General features: G+C 42.3%; 1 protein-coding gene across 3 annotated transcripts in view; it reads right to left on the reverse strand.

The window, feature by feature from the left end:
- Window positions 1-18,730, reverse strand: part of afap1 (actin filament associated protein 1) — a 172,695-nt gene that overhangs the window by 65,178 nt on the left and 88,787 nt on the right. For all 3 annotated transcript variants that reach the window (XM_061913920.1, XM_061913922.1, XM_061913921.1), the window contains exons 7-9: window positions 14,969-15,049; window positions 7,959-8,031; window positions 6,143-6,295 (exon numbers count right to left, since the gene is read on the reverse strand). In XM_061913920.1, coding sequence (XP_061769904.1) covers window positions 6,143-6,295; window positions 7,959-8,031; window positions 14,969-15,049 — 307 coding nt within the window. The remainder of the gene's footprint in view (window positions 1-6,142; window positions 6,296-7,958; window positions 8,032-14,968; window positions 15,050-18,730) is intronic.

Below are 18,730 nucleotides of genomic sequence, written 5' to 3' on the forward strand. Positions count from 1 at the left end.
TTTTTTTTTAGATCTTCAAGATGGAAATTGCAGCTGCCATTATGATGTGCAGTGATGTTTTCAAATTACCGTGAGTCTTGAACTAGGATATATTACTTACTATGGAAATTTAATTAGTTACTATGCTAATCTAATTTGTTACTATGGTAATATAAGTCATGGCACCTCAGATGAGGCACCAAGCAGTGTGGGCGGGGAGCGTTTCCACAGAGTATTTCCTGAGCGGTCAACCTGAAATTCGGTTGTCAGGGTGAGACGCTGAAAAATATTTTTACAACAAAGTTCTAAAGCTTTTTGATATATCAAATACATCACATTGTAAGTGGGTTTTTTTTACCCTTCATTTTCATATTTCGCTGTGTTTGTTGCATTTTTGTTGCGTTTTCCTTGATTGTAAAATACAAACTCCGTTTCCATATGAGTTGGGAAATTGTGTTGGATGTAAATATAAACTGAATACAATGATTTGCAAATCCTTTTCAACCCATATTCAGTTGAATGCACTACAAAGACAAAATATTTGATGTTCAAACTCATAAACTTTATTTTTTTTTGCAAATAATAATTAACTTAGAATTTCATGGCTGAAACACGTGCCAAAGTAGTTGGGAAAGGGCATGTTCACCACTGTGTTACATCACCTTTTCTTTGACCAACACTCAATAAACGTTTGGGAACTGACGAAACTAATTGTTGAAACTTTGAAAGTGGAATTCTTTCCCATTCTTGTTTTATGTAGAGCTTCAGTCGTTCAACAGTCCAGGGTCTCTGCTGTCGTATTTTACGCTTTGTAATGCGCCACACATTTTCGATGGGAGACAGGTGTGGACTGCAGGCGGGCCAGGAAAGTACCTGCACTCTTTTTTAACGAAGCCACACTGTTGTAACAAGAACGTGGCTTGGCATAGCTCGGCAAAAGCAGCGGTGTCCATGAAAAAGACGGCGCTTAGATGCAGCATATGTTGTTCCAAAACCTGTATGTACCTTTCAGCATTAATGGTGCCTTCACAGATGTGTAAGTTACCCATGCCTTGGGCACTAATGAACTTTACGTCGATAAAAGTCTGGATGGTTCGCTTGCCTTTTGGTCCACGTCGAATATTTCCAAAAACAGTTTGGAATGTGGACTCGTCAGACCACATAACACTTTTCCACTTTGCATCAGTCCATCTTAGATGATCTCGGGACTAGAGAAGCCGGGGGCGTTTCTGGATGTTGTTTATATAGCTTGGTTGGTAGAGTGGCCGTGCCAGCAACTTGAGGGTTCCAGGTTCGATCCCTGCTTCCGCCATCCTAGTCACTGCCGTTGTGTCCTTGGGCAAGACACTTTACCCACCTGCTCCCAGTGCCACCTACACTGGTTTAAATGTAACTTAGCTATTGGGTTTCACAATGTAAAGCGCTTTGAGTCACCAAAGAAAAAGCGCTATATAAATATAATTCACTTCACTTGATAAATGGCTTTCGCTTTGCATAGTAGAGGTTAACTTGCACTTAATGATGTAGCGACCAACTGTATTTAGCGACAGTGGTTTTCTGAAGTGTTGATGAGCCCATGTGGTGATATCCTTTAGAGATTGACGTCAGTGCCGTCTGAGGGATCGAAAGTCACGGTCATTCAATGTTGTTTTCCGGCCATGCCGCTTACGTGGAGTGATTTCTACTGATTCTCTGAACCTTTTGATGATATTATGGAGGGTAGATGTTGAAATCCCAAAATTTCTTACAATCGGACTGTCTGATTGTGGCAGTTCGCTCCCTGAACGATCAGTGTCAGAGCTTGGTCCGCATTGCCGGCAGTAAGTCGGACCCGTTTCCAGTGAGGGTTGGACTCTGCCAAGGCTGCCCTTCGTCACCGACTGTTCAGAACTTTTATAAACTGAATTCCTAGGCGCAGTCAGGGCGTTGAGGGTATCTGGTTTGGTGGCTGCAGGATTAGGTATCTGCTTTTTGCAGATGATGTGGTTCTGATGGCTTCATCTTGCCAGGATCTTCAGCTCTCACTGGATCGGTTCGCAGCCGAGTGTGAAGCGACTTGAATGAGAATCAGCACCTCCAAGTCCGAGTCCATGGTTCTCGTCCGGAAAAGGTTGGAGTGCCATCTCCGGGTAGGGTAAGAGACCCTGCCCCAAGTGGAGGAGTTCAAGTACCTCGGAGTCTTGTTCACGAGTGAGGGAAGAGTGGACCGTGAGATCGACAGGTGTATCGGTGCGGCGTCTTCTGTAAGGCTGACGCCGTATCGATCCGTTGTGGTGAAGAAGGAGCTGAGCCGGAAGGCAAAACTCTCAATTTACCGGTCGGTCTACGTTCCCATCCTCACCTATGGTCATGACCGAAAGGATCAGATCACGGGTACAAGCGGCCGAAATGAGTTTCCTCCGCCGGGTGGCAGGGCTCTCCCTTCGAGATAGGGTGAGAAGCTCTGCCATTTAGGAGGAGCTCAAAGTAAATCCGCTGCTCCTTCACATCGGGAGGAGCCAGATAAGGTGGTTCGGGCATCTGGTCAGGATGCCACCCTAGCGCCTCCCTAGGGAGGTGTTTAGGGCACGTCTGACCGGTAGGAGGCCACGGGGAAGACCCAGGACTTGTTGGGAAGAATATGTCTCCCGGCTGGCCTGGGAATGCCTCGGGATCCCCCAGGAGGAGCTGGACAAAGTGGCTGGGGAGAGGGAAGTCTGGGCTTCCCTGCTTAGGCTGTTGCCCCCGTGACCCGACATCGGATAAGCGGAAGAAGAGGGATGGATGGATAATATTATAACATTATATTATATAGCATAATATTTATTTAGTAAGAAACACATTAAATTAGATCGCCTGTTTTTGTTAAGACTGTTTCCTTGTACTGTTGATCGAGTAAGTCATTTTGATGATGCAGATGCTAACATATTATTTCGATATATGAGCATGAATGATAATATACAGTAGGAATGGGTACCAAATCTGGTATTTTTTTTACATTAATCAAATCCTGGCACCAATCATTCAACAATTCATGTAAAATCCAACAGTGTCATGTTTTAGTACCTGGGTCGGTGCTTGCCGATCACTCCAGTAGCACTGAGTGTGGCCTTAATCAAATTAATGGTTCAATGTTCATCTCTAACAAAGAAATTGACTCAAAAAAACTCTCCAACTTAAGTAAGCGTCTACTTTTCCAAAAAATGCGCTAGCTTGATGCTGATATACATTGGCTTTGCTATTGGCATGCTACTGACTAGCATTAGCAATTAAACATGGCGATTTCAATACCTCCAAATTTTCTTAATACAAACTAAAACTAATATGCCCGTTACAACACCTGGTGTGTAATAAGGACAATAGTATACAGTATTAACACTTTTTAGGGCAAAACAAAAACAGAGAAACGCCATAAACTATACACTACCGCCATTTTTTTTTTCCAAGATGGCGCTGCTGTAGTGGCTGCTGTAGGCAGGAGCTCTGTGCTCTTGTGTCATCCTTTTGTGTTTCCCTCTTGTTTTCATGTGTTATTATATTTTTTTGCATTTTGGTCCGGGACCCTTTGGGACTGTGTGACAAGGGGTGGCACTTTTGTGACCTCTGTGGTGCTTTTTTTTTGTGGACTTCTGGATCTGCCTCCTGGGAGCCTTTTGGCCATGGAGACCAGCTGCTGGGTCTCTGCTACACCACAGTCTGTTTGGATGTATTGGAGGAGATGCGGATGAGGGGACAGGACTGTGGAGCTAGCACTGAGCTACTGGGACGGAGAGGCTTCGCGGTGTCTTGACTGGGCGAGTAGGTGTCGGACACCTCAGTCACCTTGGACGTATCCTCGCTCATCCATGCGGACTGGACACTGGCCGAGAGTGGAGTCGGCTGTCTTGGTTGCCTTGTTGGGTCTGCTTCTGTCTCTGGCCATGCTCCCTCCACCCCAGCGGACGATGGCGTGGAACACCGCAGAGGCCACCACAGTGGATATGTTTCTTTTACTCTATTCATAGCTGTATGTAGAAGTGTTTGGTTGTATCTGCTGCTTTAATGTCTTTAATGTCCTCTGTGTTCTTTGATGTTTGTGTAAGAGGGATGTGTACTATGGCTATGAGTTGCTGTTGTTTTATATTTTTTTTCCCTTGGCCTCAGTCTGCAACCCCACTCCAGGGCCTAGGCTAAGACCGATTTTTTAATTTTATTTTAATCTTCTATTTTTTTCTCCCCCCCCCCTTGTTTACCTGTACGTCATCTTTTTTGTAAGGGGCGCTGGAAGCCGGCAGACCCGTCAGCGATCCTGTTCTGTCTCCCTGTAATGTTTGTCTGATCTTGAATGGGATTGTGCTGAAAATTGTAATTTTCCTGAAGGAACTCTCCTGACGGAATGAATAAAGTACTATCTATCTATCTATCTATCTATCTGTATGGCAGTATAGCTCGGTTGGTAGAGTGGCCGTGCCAGCAACTTGAGGGTTCCAGGTTCGATACCCGCTTCCACCATCCTAGTCACTGCTGTTGTGTCTTTGGGCAAGACACTTAACTCACCTGCTCCAGTGCCACCCACACTGCTTTAAATGTAACTTAGATATTGGGTTTCACCATGTAATAAATAGCGCTTTGAGTCACTAGAGAAAAGCGCCATGTAAATATAATTCACTTAACTATTTAGGCAAACTGTATGTAAATATTGCATTACTAAGCTCATTTAATATCCTTTAATTTCATCCTCATTGTATATAATTTAGATTTGCATGTCTCATGACACATTATCTGTACGTAATATTGGCTGCATTTCAGATAGTTGTTTGTGTGCCGAGTTGTTCCAGACCACAGCAAACATTACCTAGCTTGCCCAAGATTGTAATAAATCTATTGAAGAAGATAGCCTGCTGTTTCCTTTAACTTAGATACACACATCAATACCTTTGACTAGAGATGTCCGATAATGGCTTTTTTGCCGATATCTGATACTGTCCAACTCTTAATTACCAATTCCGATATCAACCGATACCGATATACACAGTCGTGGAATTAACAAATTATCATGCCTAATTTTGTTGTGATGCCCTGCTGGATGCATTAAACAATGTAACAAAGTTTTCCAAAATAAATAATCTCAAGTTATGGAAAAAAATGCCAACATGGCACTGCCATATTTATTATTGAAGTCACAAAGTACATTATTTTTTTTAACATGCCTCAAAACAGCAGCTTGGAATTTGGGACATGCTCTCCCTGAGAGAGCATGGGGAGGATGAGGTGGGTGGGGGTAGGAGATAGCAGGGGGTGTATATTGTAGTGTCACAGATGAGTTAGTGCTGCAAGGGGTTCTGGGTATTTGTTCTGTTGTGTTTATGTTGTGTTACGGTGCGGATGTTCTCCCGAAATGTGTTTGTCATTCTTGTTTGGTGTGGGTTCACAGTGTGGCCTGTATGGCTGTTGACCAAGTATGCCTTGCATTCACTTGTGTGTGTGAAAAGCCGTCAATATTATGGGATTGGGCCGGCACGCAAAGGCAGTACTTTTAAGGTTTATTGGTATTCTGTACTTCTCCCTACGTCCGTGTACACAGCGGCGTTTAAAAAGTCATAAATTTTACTTTTTGAAAACAATACCGATAATTTCCGATATCACATTTGAAAGCATGTATCAGCCGATAATATCGGCAGTCCGATATTATCGGACATCTCTACATTTGGCAATTAAAAGAAAGTAATTTCCAGGCGTTATCTCACCTTCTGAGTAGCCTCTGATTTACTAATGGTTTATAACATTGTAAAAATGTGTAGAATAAATATTGAATTTCAACATTTCGGTCAATGAAGATTTGCTTCAGCCTGCGACACATAGTCATTTTGATAGTGGGATATTATAGCTAATATAGACACATCATGTGTTGACTTCATTATAATACTTATATAAGACTTTTAAAGTCATTTTGATAGTAGGTTATTACAGCTAATATAGACACTTACGTCATGTGTTGCCTTCATTACACAACTTATATTTTAGACTATTAATTGTTTGCGGCTCCAGACAGATTAGTTTTGTGTACTTTTAGTCCGATATGGGTCTTCCAACATTTTGGGTTGCCGACCCCTGTACTAGCCTAAAAGAAAATATTGGGATAACTCTAAAATTAAATAATAATTTACACATTGTACATTATATTACAGTTGAAGACGTTGCTTACCACATGATGGTACATCTTCCTCTGCTGACGATGTCTGCTCATCCATGGAAGGCTTCTTTTTGCCCAGACCAATAATCTTAGTGATCTTAATTCCGGCACCCTTCCCAACTGTTCCGGTCTTTTGATCCGACTTGGAATTCTTCTTGCCTTTACCTGGACATAAAAAAATATATATATTTATACGGTTAAACTTGACAAAATGTTCTGGTTACTGATACAAACCCCGTTTCCATATGAGTTGGGAAATTGTGTTAGATGTAAATATAAACGGAATACAATGATTTGCAAATAATTTCCAACCCGTATACAGTTGAATATGCTACAAAGACAACATATTTGATGTTCAAACTGATAAACATTTTTTTTTTGCAAATAATCCTTATCTTTAGAATTTGATGCCAGTAACACGTGACAAAGAAGTTGGGAAAGGTGGCAATTAATACTGATAAAGTTGAGGAACACTCATCAATCACTTATTTGGAACATCCCACAGGTGTGCAGGCTAATTGGGAACAGGTGGGTGCCATGACAGCTTTCCAAAAAATGCCCAGTCTTTCACAAGAAAGGATGGGGCGAGGTACACCCCTTTGTCCACAACTGCGTGAGCAAATAGTCAAACAGTTTAAGAACAACATTTCTCAAAGTGCAATTGCAAGAAATTTAGGGATTTCAACATCTACGGTGCATAAAATCATCAAAAGGTTCAGAGAATCTGGAGAAATCACTCCATTTAAGCGGCATGGCCGGACACCAACACTGAATGACCGTGACCTTCAATCCCTCAGACGGCACTTTATCAAAAACCGACATCATTCTCTAAAGGATATCACCACATGGGCTCCGGAACACTTCAGAAAACCACTGTCACTAAATACAGTTGGTCGCTACATCTGTTAGTACAAGTTAAAGCTCTACTATGCGAAAGCCATTCATCAACAACATCCAGAAATGCCGCCGGCTTCTCTGGGCCTGATATCATCTAAGATGGACTGATGCAAAGTGGAAAAGTGTTCTGTGGTCTGACGAGTCCACATTTCAAATTGTTTTTGGAAAAATTTGACATCGTGTCATCCGGATCAAAGGGGAAGCAAACCATTCAGACTGTTATTGACGCAAAGTTCAAAAGCCAGAATCTGTGATGGTGTGGGGGTGCATTAGTGCCCAAGGCATGGATAAGTTACACATCTGTGAAGGCACCATTAATGCTGAAAGGTACATACAGGTTTTGTAACAACATATGCAGCCATCTAAGTGCCGTCTTTTTCATGGACACCCCTGCTTATTTCAGCAAGACAATGCCAAGCCACATTCAGCACGTGTTACAACAGCGTGGTTTCGTAAAAAAAGAGTGTGGGTACTTTCCTGTCCCGCCTGCAGTTCAGACATGTCTCCCATCGAAAATGTGTGGCGCATTATGAAGCGTAAAATATGACAGCGGAGACCCTGGACTGTTGAACGAATGAAGCTCTACATAAAACAAGAAGGGGAAAGAATTCCACTTTCAAAGCTTCAACAATTAGTTTCTTCAGTTCCCAAACGCTTATTGAGTGTTGCTAAAAGAAAAGGTGATGTAACACAGTGGTGAACATGCCCTTTCCCAACTACTTTGGCACGTGTTGCAGCCATGAAATTCTAAGTTAATTATTATTGGCAAAAAAAAAATAAAGTTTATGAGTTTGAACATCAAATATCTTTTCTTTGTAGTGCATTCAATTGAATATGGGTTGAAAAGGATTTGCAAATCATTGTATTCCGTTTATATTTACATTTAACACAGTTTCCCAACTCATATGGAAACGGGGTTTGTAATATGTACCGTTATCCTTGTCCATGTGTCCGTTTTCGGGTGTTGCTTCGCCATCTGAGCTCGGCTTGTCGGATGACAATTTCTGTGAAAAAAATATTACAATATGATTAGAATATGCATGTACATAAAAGGCCACTTAAAATGTGATGGACAAGATGGCAACAGATGGTACTGCGACTTCATCCAACCGAAACAATCTGGGTTTCTGCGTTTCTGGCCATACAACTGCACATATCAACGATTATTTTGCCACCTCTTGCAGTCACAATGTCTTCCTGTCACTCCAACAATGGCACCAGGGACTGTGGAGGACTCGGGTTGACTCTGTGTCACATATGGCTGTGACAGCCAGTTCTCTCCTTGGTTGTAATAATACATTGAGTAATCAAACAAGAGTCTAAGTCTTTCGTATCCTTTGTGATTTGCTGGCATGTTTCCATTAAAAAATTACAAACCAAATATTGCATCATTTTCACAAGAAACTCTAATCTGGCTGTGAACAGGCTGTACTGTATGAAGGGCTGGTCAATATGGTCTTTTTTTAATATCTCGATATTTTTAGGCCATGTAATGATGCACGATATATATCTCGATGCATGAACACTTGATGCATATAATCACAGCAGTATGATGATTCTATGTGTCTACATTAAAACCTTCTTCTTCATACTGCATTAAAAATATGCTCCTTCTAAACTTTCATGCAGAGAGGGACATCACACCTAAGTCAATTGACCAAAACTGTATTTATTAAACAGTTATTAAGCAGTGGCACAAACATACATGTAATTTCCAAAACAGAAAGTGCAAGATTGTCAGAGACATTTTAAAACAAGCTATGAGTGCACTTTTGTGCATGATGTCACTATGAGGACATATCAAACAACACTAAATTAGAGTGCACTTTTTGTACAGAATGCCACTACAATAGTTTAAGACAAATAAAGCGCACTTTTGTGCATGATGTCACACAAGATATTTCAATAACTGTCAAATAAAAATGAGCTGCATATTAGGAAATCAAATAGTGTATGTCCTTCGCTATGTGGTAGGTTACTGCGGACGTTATCTCCTTCTGTTGTTGACTATTTCTTTCATACGGTGTTGATCTGGAAATGCTTGCCTCTGCATTTTGATGGTGTGGGCGTGTGGCACCGAATGGAGATGTTGACATGCGGAGTACACACTCTTCATTCTCTAGCAGGTGACTTTTCAAATGATGCCATATACTATCAGTAATGCTACTTTTTGTAGCAACTAGGGGTGTAACGGTACGTGTATTTGTATTGAACCGTTTCGGTTCGGTGCGGAGGAGTACCGAACGAGTTCCACACGAACATATGAAGTTGAGATCGTTTCGGCCCCATGGCCTCTAATCATTCGCTTTACCAGATAAAACTGCACATTCTCGAGCCTGCTGTCCTGGGGGACACTTCGGATGGAACCAGCTACTAGATGGTTCGATTAGTCTTTCGCCCCTATACGCCTATGCTTAAGTCTTAATAAGCTGCTCCGCTCCGTTCTGCCTCTTTCTCCTGCACAGCACCCAGCATTGTCCCACCCACACAACCGTCTGATTTGTTACAACCGTAGCGATAACACCCAATCAGCAGTGCGTATTCAGAGGGCATCTAGTCAGCGCTTCCGCGTCGAGCAGATATGTGTTTTGCAGGTGAGCAGCGGACTCTCCCCAAATTGTACCAAACACTTCCAAGTCAACTACTACTACTAACATCACTATAAGCCCGTTGATCTTCTAGAAACAAACTGCAGCTCAGCTCACTCGCAGTCCTGGCTTAAGGTGAAGGCTAATTAACTTGTAGCTTAACGTTAGCTCATTTTGCGGTGTGTGTGTGTGTATGTGTGTGTGTGTGTGTGTGTGTTATGGACAGTGTTGATTGAGGTGTGTTGAAGCAGCAAAAAAGGACTTTATGTTAAATAAAGAGTTTCTGTCTCTGATAGTTGATGTAATAATGTATGTACATCATAAAACCTACATGAACTCCATGGTGTTCAGGGATGAATAGTCTCTCCTATTGATATTGTGCTATTTTTTCAGCTATAGTTACATGAATCATTAGTAATGTAGCAGCCTAGTTTTGAATGGCAGGGTCTCTGCTATCACATGTGGATACAAATATAACATTTACATAATAAAAATCAACTACAGGCTTCCCAAATGCTGTAATAAATTAAGCATGATGAGTTGACTTGAAACTGGTAAATGTTGCACTTTTTATATGTAGAAGAAAAGTTTTGTCATTTTATTTAATCCGAGCAACACGTTGAGGCAGTTTAATGTGGATTAACGTGGGCAGAATTATTATAGTGTTCCCAATGTTAAAAGGATAAAGCCGTTGTTTACTCATTTGGCAAATAAATAACCCCAAAATTTATATTTTGTTGTTTTCTTACTGTACCGAAAATGAACCGAACCGTGACCTCTAAACCGAGGTACGTACCAAACCGAAATTTGTGTGTACTGTTACACCCCTAGTAGCAGAGCTTTTACCCCACACTTGACATACTGTATTATGGTTGTCTGTTCGAAATATTCCCACTTGAAGCCAAACCACCACCAGACGATGGACCCCCTGCTGTTTTTCTTGGAAATTAATTCTTCCTTCATTTGTTACCAGATTTGCACCCTCTTCCTCTCGTATTACCACTAGCACCACAGCTAACGTCACCCATGCTGCTACCTCTCTGTTTCGTGAGGGCGTATACGTATGTGACGTATGTAAGAAGGTGCGCTTGTCTGTTAGAAGGAGAGACAGGAAAGAGTGCGAAGAGCCTGTAGTGTAATGCCAGCAGCTAAAAGCAACTGCGTGAGAACGTATACTGGAATATAACAATATATAGTCATTTTCTATATCGCACAGAGACAAACCTGCCCGAACTGTATGAACATTTTTTTGTTGTAAATTACACAAATTATAAAATCTGTCAATCCTTTCCGTGTCCGGGTCAGGTAAGGTTCCCCGTGTTGAGTCAAATTAAGCAACAGGCTCCACTCCTGGTGGTGCCCTTACGTCAATTCCTTTAAGTTTCAGCTTTGCAACCATAATCCCCCCGTATCCCAAAGACTTTGGTTTCCCGGACGCTGCTTCTAAGGTTTTGCCTATCATTGCAGCGACTATCTTTTCAAATGCTCTTCTCCTTTTTTTTTGTGAATTATATTTATATTGCGCTTTTCTCTAGTGACTCAAAGCGCTTTACATAGTGAAACCCAATATCTATGTTACATTTCAACCAGTGTGGGGGGCACTGGGAGCAGGTGGGTAAAGTGTCTTGCACAGGGACAAAACAGCAGTGACTAGGATGGCAGAAGCGGGAATCGAACCTGCAACCCTCAAGTTGCTGGCACGGGCACGCTACCAACCGAGCTATACCGCCCTTCACCTTCTTCCTTATGCGTGAATATCTTTTTTTAAATTTCAGCCTGTCACTGGTTTTCAAGGAACACTCTCACAATATCTACCCTCTTTTGATGGCGTGAAACACGATAAAGAAGCACTCAACCATGTGGTAACGAGGACTGTGGTGTGGTTTGTTTTCCCAGAATGCAAAGGAACTGGACGGGTCGTGGTGTGAAGGTCAAAACACTTTTTAATATATCTATAAAAAAAGTGCAAACAAAAGGCACGCACAAGGCGGAGAACAAACTTGGCTAAGAAACAAAAACTGCCACAAAGGCAAAACTATGGACATGAAACAAAAGACTCGCTAAACATGACGTGAATAAACAAAACTTACTTGGACAGAAAAGAGCAGAGCAGCATGAACTATGACATGGCATGAAGCAGTAAACATGGCATGAAGCAGAGTGATCGCATAAACAGAGTGAACCGAGCATGAAACAATCAATGACGCCAGAACGACCAACTGAAAAACCAGGCTTAAATAATAATGACATGGTTAGTGACAGGTGCGTGAGTCCGAACACATTACATGTGAAACTAATAAGTTAAAGTTAAAGTACCAATGATAGTCACACACACACTAGGTGTGGCGAAATTATTTTCTGCATTTGACCCATCGCCCTAGATCACCCCCTGGGAGGTGAGGGGAGCGGTGGGCAGCAGCGGTGCCGCGCCCGGGAATCATTTATGGTGATTTAACTCCCAATTCGAACCCTTAATGCTGAGTGCCAAGCAGGGAGGTAATGGGTCCCATTTTTAAGGTCTTTGGTATGACTCAGCCGGGATTTGAACTCACAACCTATCGATCTCAGGGCGGACACTCTACCCACTAGGCCACTGAGTGACAAAACAAGAGTGAAAAAAAAGAGTCCAAAAACCAACAGAACACAACCAAACAAAACATGATCACAAAGACATGACAAACCAAGAGTTGAGATTAAAAGAACGAAGGTGTTAAGGTTTTTGGGTGTTAGGATTGACTAAAACTTGTTATGGAAATCACATATAAATGATACAAAGTAAGTAAAACTATTTCTGTTTTACACAAAGTGAAGGAATTTCTAAAACATTTTATATTTTGTATAATGCACAAATTTTTCCATATCTAACACACTGTGTAGAAGTGTGGAGTAGTAGCTGTAAAACATATTTAAATCATATCTTTCCTCTGCAGAAAAGAGGCGTAATAATTTTTACTGGTAATGCACATAGGGAACTAGGGCTGGGCGATATATCGATATACTCGATATATCGCGGGTTTGTCTCTGTGCGATATAGAAAATGACTATATCGTGATATTCAAGTATACGTTCTCAAGCAGTTGCTTTTAGCTGCTGGCATTACACTGCAGGACTCTGTTGTCTCTCCTTCTCACAGACAGCAAGCGCCCCTTTTTACAAACGTCACATAGGTATACCCCCTCGCAGAGCAGAGAGGTAGCAGCATGGATAACCTTAGCTGTGGTGCGAGGGGTAATACGCGAGAGAGAAGGTACAAATCTGGTAACAAATGAAGGAAGAATTAGTTCCCAAGAAAAACAGCATCGTCTGGCGGTGGTTTGGCTTCAAGTGGGAATATGTCTAACAGACAACCGTAATTTGTCAAGTGTGGGGCAAAAGCTTTGCTACAAAAAGTGGCATTATTGCTATTATGTAGCATCATTTGAAAAGTCACCTGCTAGAGAATGGAGAGTGTTTACTCTGCATGTCAACATTTCCGTTCGGTGCCACACCAACAAAATGCAGAGGCAACCATTTCCACATCAACACCGTATGAAAAAAATAGTCAACACGTATTGACAGAGCTTAACCCATTGTTACTATAACAATCTACAAGATTAATATAGGTTGCCTCTCTCTCTTCCCTTTCATCTTTCGGTATTCCTTTTTTTTTTTTTATTATCTTTCTAGCTATCATTATGTATACGTATTGTTGCATTTGAAAAACTGTATTTTTGATAATAGAGGTAAACTATTGGTTTTGTTCATGATCAATAGCGCTTTTTCTATTGGTATTTGTATTGCTCCAGTTTTAGTGTAAAAATGCTCATTGTCATTACTATATTATTTATTTCACTAACTGCTTATTTGCTATCACTTTTACGATCATATTTGTACATATTGTATGTGCTGGTGTTGTTCTATTGTTGTTGTTGTTATTGTTGTATATGCTGTTGTTTTTTTTGTCTCTCTGTCTAATCCCCCTCTTATCCCCACAATTTCCCCCTCTGTCTTCCTTTTTTTCTCTTTCTATCCCCTCCTGCTCCGGCCCGGCTGCACCAAACGATAATATAAATACATTTAATAAAGTCAAATTCAAATAAGGCAACAAGAGAAGTATCCTACACTTGTCTTTTGTAAACTAAATCTGAACATGGGCATCTACGTCAACTATATGATTTGCCTGAGAAGATGGACAGAACAAAAAAAAAAAAAATTGTCAACAACATAAGGAAATAATGTCCACAGTAACCTCCCACATAGCGATTTGATTTTCTATTATGCAGCTCATTTTTATTTGACAGTTATTGAAATATCTTGTGTGACACCATGCACAAAAGTGCACTTTGTTTTAAACTATTGTAGTGGCGTTCTGTACAAAGAGTGCACTTTAATTTAGTGTTTTTTTGATATGTCATCTTAGTGACATCATGCACAAAAGTGCACTCATAACTTGTTTTAAAATATCTCTGACAATCTTGCACTTTCTGTTTTGAAATGACATGAATGTTTGTGCCACTGCTTAATAACTGTTTAATAAATACAGTTTTGGTCAATTGACTTAGTTGTGATTTAAAATGAGCATATATTAATGCAGTATGAACATGAATGTTTTAATGTAGACATATAGAATCATCATCAATCCATCCATTTCCTACCGCTTCTTCCCTTTTGGGGTGGCGGAGGGGCGCTGGCGCCTATCTCAGCTACAATCGGGCGGAAGGCGGGGTACACCCTGGACAAGTCGCAACCTCATAGAATCATCATACTGCTGTGATTATATGCATCAAGTGTGTCATTCAAGGCTAAGGCAAAATATTGAGATATATATCATGTATCGTGATATGGCCTAAAAATATTGAGATATTAAAAAAGGCCATATTGCCCAGCCCTACAGGGAACCCACAAATCCAATATTCAAACAGTTAATTGAATTGATACAGCAGATACACAAATTTTTCCAAACAACATTGAAAACACGCACGCACGCACGCAAGCACGCACGCGCACACACACACACACACACACATACACACACTCTGCCTCCTCCCATTTACCCTCCAGTCAGCTGCACATTCGCCGACGATAAGCTAAAGTGAATTTTACTTTTGAAAAGTTTCATTCTTGTGGCAATATGTTTGTCAAAGTTAAGGATTTTTGTGATTTCAGATCAGTTTGTGAGGGCACCAAAGGAACTTCTGTGTGTGCGTATGTTGGCATAACCTCTTCCTCCAGGACGGTTTGTCTTGTTAATAAAGGAGTTAATTCCTTACCCGGTTTTTGGGTTTATTTGATATATAGTAGTGTATAGCACTTTACATCGGGTTTAAAGTGTACAAAGCCTCACTAAAATATGCACAAACGCGTTAAGTTTCACCTTTTCCAGCTCTGACTTGTAGACAGGCGATCCGGAGCGATCCAGTTCAGTCGTCCCACTTCCGCACAGCTCTCTCATGATCTAAAAAGTTGACAGAATACAAAAATCAACAGGATGGTGACTACTGTCGACATTTGGAGTGTGCCAACATCAATTCTTAAATGCATCACGATGTGACGATTAATATCAATTAACAAATGTTCAAAAATCTACTATTGATACTTATGATTCCTGAGCGCGGCCATCGCTGCTGCTCACTGTTCCCCTCACCTCCCAGGGGATGGAACAAGGGGATGGGTCAAACGCAGTACTTTAACTTTATTGTCAGTTTAATAAAAACTACTAAATGAATGAATAGATACACCACAGAAACACAACCTGAACACAGAGAAATTGGCCAGAAAGACAAAAGCCACCAGGACTGACAAGATATGTCCCAATACCAAAATGGATTACGTTATTTTTCCGATACATTTCAATACTTTTCTAAACGATGGAGACCACAAAAAAATGGCATTATTGGCTTTATTTTAACAAAAAATCTTACGGTACATTAAACATATGTTTCTTACTCCAATTTTGTCCTTAAAGGGGAGCATTATCGCCAGACCTATGTAAGCGTCAATATATACCTTGATGGTGCAGAAAAAAGACCATATATTTTTTCAACCGATTTCCGAACCCTAAATGGGTGAATTTTGGCAAATTAAACGCCTTTCTGTTTATCGCTCTGTGGCGATGACGTCAGAATGTGACGTCACCGAGGTAATACAGCCGCCATTTTCATTTTCAACACATTGCAAACACCGGGTCTCAGCTCTGTTATTTTCAGTTTTTTCGACTATTTTTTGGAACCTTGGAGACATCATACCTCGTCGGTATGTTGTCGGAGGGTGTAACAACACTAACAGGGAGGGATTCAAGTTGCACCACTGGCACGAAGATGCGAATGTGTCTGTCGCCAGACCCCCATTGAATGTGCCGGAGTGTCTGCACATTTTACCGGCGATGACAGACATGGCACAGAGATGTATGGATAACCTGCAGATGCATTTGCAACAATAAAGTCAAGAAAATCACAAAGGTGAGTTTTGTTGATGTTGACTGCCAGCTAATAAAATGCTAACATGTTACGCTAATCGATGCTAACATGCTATTTACCGGCGGTGCTAAAGCAGACATGGCACAGAGATGTATGGATAACCTGCAGATGCATTTGCAACTATATCACGTTTCCTTCCACCCACATTTAATGCGAAAAAAACACTTACCAATCGAAGGATTTAAGTTGCTCCATTATCACAAGATGCGAAAGTCCTGATCGTTTGGTCCGCACATTTTACCGGCGATGCTAACGCAGCTATTCGGCCATGCTATGGCTATGAATAGCGTCAATAGCTATTCGCTCAATAGCTTCAGTTTCTTCTTCAATTTCGTTTTCGCTATCTGCCTCCATACTCCAACCATCTGTTTCAATACATGCGTAATCTGTTGGATCGCTTAAGCCGCTGAAATCCGAGTCTGAATCCGAGCTAATGTCGCTCTATCTTGCTGTGGTATCCGCCATTGTTTGTTTGTATTGGCAGCACTGTATGACGTCACAAGGAAATGGACAGTCGCATCGCAAGTAGCGAAAATCAAGCACTTTAAAGCTTTTTTTTAGGGATATTCCGGGACCGGTAAAATTAAAAAAAAAACTTAAAAAAATTATTTTGTCAACATTATGAGGGACAATCTGTAAAAATAAATTATTAATCTACTTGTTCATTTACTGTTTATGTTCTATCTACACTTATGTAAAAATGTAATAATCACTTACTGTATTCATCTGTGGTTTGAATACTTTACATTAGTTTTAGATGATAGCACAAATTTAGGCATCGATCCGGAACCAAGTAGTTACAGGATCATACATTGGTCATATTCAAAGTCCTCATGTGTCCAGGGACGTATTTACTGAGTTTATAAACATAAAATTAATTTTAAAAAAAGGAAAAAAGATTTTTTGACGATAGTATCGACTAGATACGCTCTTGTACTTGGTATCATTACAGTGGATGTCAGGTGTAGATCCACCTATGGTGTTTAACATTGTGACGCCTGTGAGCTACGGTGTATAGTGAAGCATGTTTAGCTATTTCTCGTCCTGCAGGGATGATACTAGTAAGAAACTTACTTCATTTGTCGCCATGAAGGCGAGGATTAGTGATTTAGAAGTAGCTAAAACACTGCCGACTGCGGATGGATGTTTGCTGCTAGCTAGCTAGCCATGTCTTAAAGCACCTATTCCTGAGGGTGTTCTAGTGTTATAGCTTCATCTTAATCCTCAGTTTTTAGGGCAAAATGCGTCCATTTTCCCTTTTCTGTCTACACACTGCGTCTGCTTGTAAGTATCTGGTAAATGTAAATGGGTTCTACTTGTATAGCGCTTAACTACCTTCAAGGTACTCAAAGCACTTTGACACTATTTCCACATTCACCCATTCACACACTGACGGCGGGAGCTGCCATGCAAGGTGCTAACCACGACACATCAGGAGCAAGGATGAAGTGTCTTGCTCAAGGACACAACGGACGTGACGAGGTTGGTAGTAGGTGGGGATCGAACCAGGAACCCTCAGGTTGCTGGCACGGCCACTCTCCCAACTGCGCCCGTACCAGCACCAGCACCCAGACTGGTCCCCGTGTCAGCACCATGGCCAGCGCCCGCTTCTGCTCCACGGCTGCGACGACATCGTCCTCCTCGTCTCGGACTCCGACGACATCGTCCTCCTCGTCTCGGACTCCGACGACATAGTCCTCCTCGTCTCAGTCTCGGACTCCGACGACATCGTCCTCCTCGTCTCAGCCTCGGACTCCGACGACATCGTCCTCCTCGTCTCAGCCTCGGACTCCGACGACATCGTCCTCCTCGTCTCAGCCTCGGACTCCGACGACATCGTCCTCCTCGTCTCAGCCTCGGACTCCGACGACATCGTCCTCCTCGTCTCAGCCTCGGACTCCGACGACATCGTCCTCCTCGTCTCAGCCTTGGACTCCGACGACATCGTCCTCCTCGTCTCAGCCTTGGACTCCGACGACATCGTCCTCCTCGTCTCGGACTCCGACGACATCGTCCTCCTCGTCTCGGACTCCGACGACATCGTCCTCCTCGTCTCGGACTCCGACGACATCGTCCTCCTCGTCTCGGACTCCGACGACATCGTCCTCCTCGTCTCGGACTCCGACGACATCGTCCTCCTCGTCTCGGACTCCGACGACATCGTCCTCCTCGTCTCGGACTCCGACGACATCGTCCTCCTCGTCTCGGACTCCGACGACATCGTCCTCCTTGTCCCGGACGCCGACGACATCGTCCTCCTCGTCCCGGACTCCGACGACATCGTCCTCCTTGTCCCGGACGCCGACGACATCGTCCTCCTCGTCCTGGACTACGACGACATCGTCCTCCTCGTCTCGGACTCAGACAACATCTTTCTCCTCGTCCTGAACTCTGACAACATCGTCCTCCTCGTCTCTGGCTTCGACAACATCTTTCTCCTTGTCCTGAACTCTGACAAAATCGTCCTACTCGTCTCGGACTCCGACGACATTGTCATCCTCATCTTGGACAACGACGACATCGTCCTCCTTGTCTCGGACTCCGACGACATCAAACTTCTCGGACCTCTCCACAGCGCACCCATCCTCCTCGTCTCCAGCATAAAGACCTCCGGCTGGCCGGTCGCACAGGCGGCCATCAGGCGCCCGCATAAGGTGCCC

The sequence above is a fragment of the Nerophis ophidion genome, linkage group LG10, assembly GCF_033978795.1.
Source record: "Nerophis ophidion isolate RoL-2023_Sa linkage group LG10, RoL_Noph_v1.0, whole genome shotgun sequence".
NCBI lineage: Eukaryota > Metazoa > Chordata > Actinopteri > Syngnathiformes > Syngnathidae > Nerophis > Nerophis ophidion.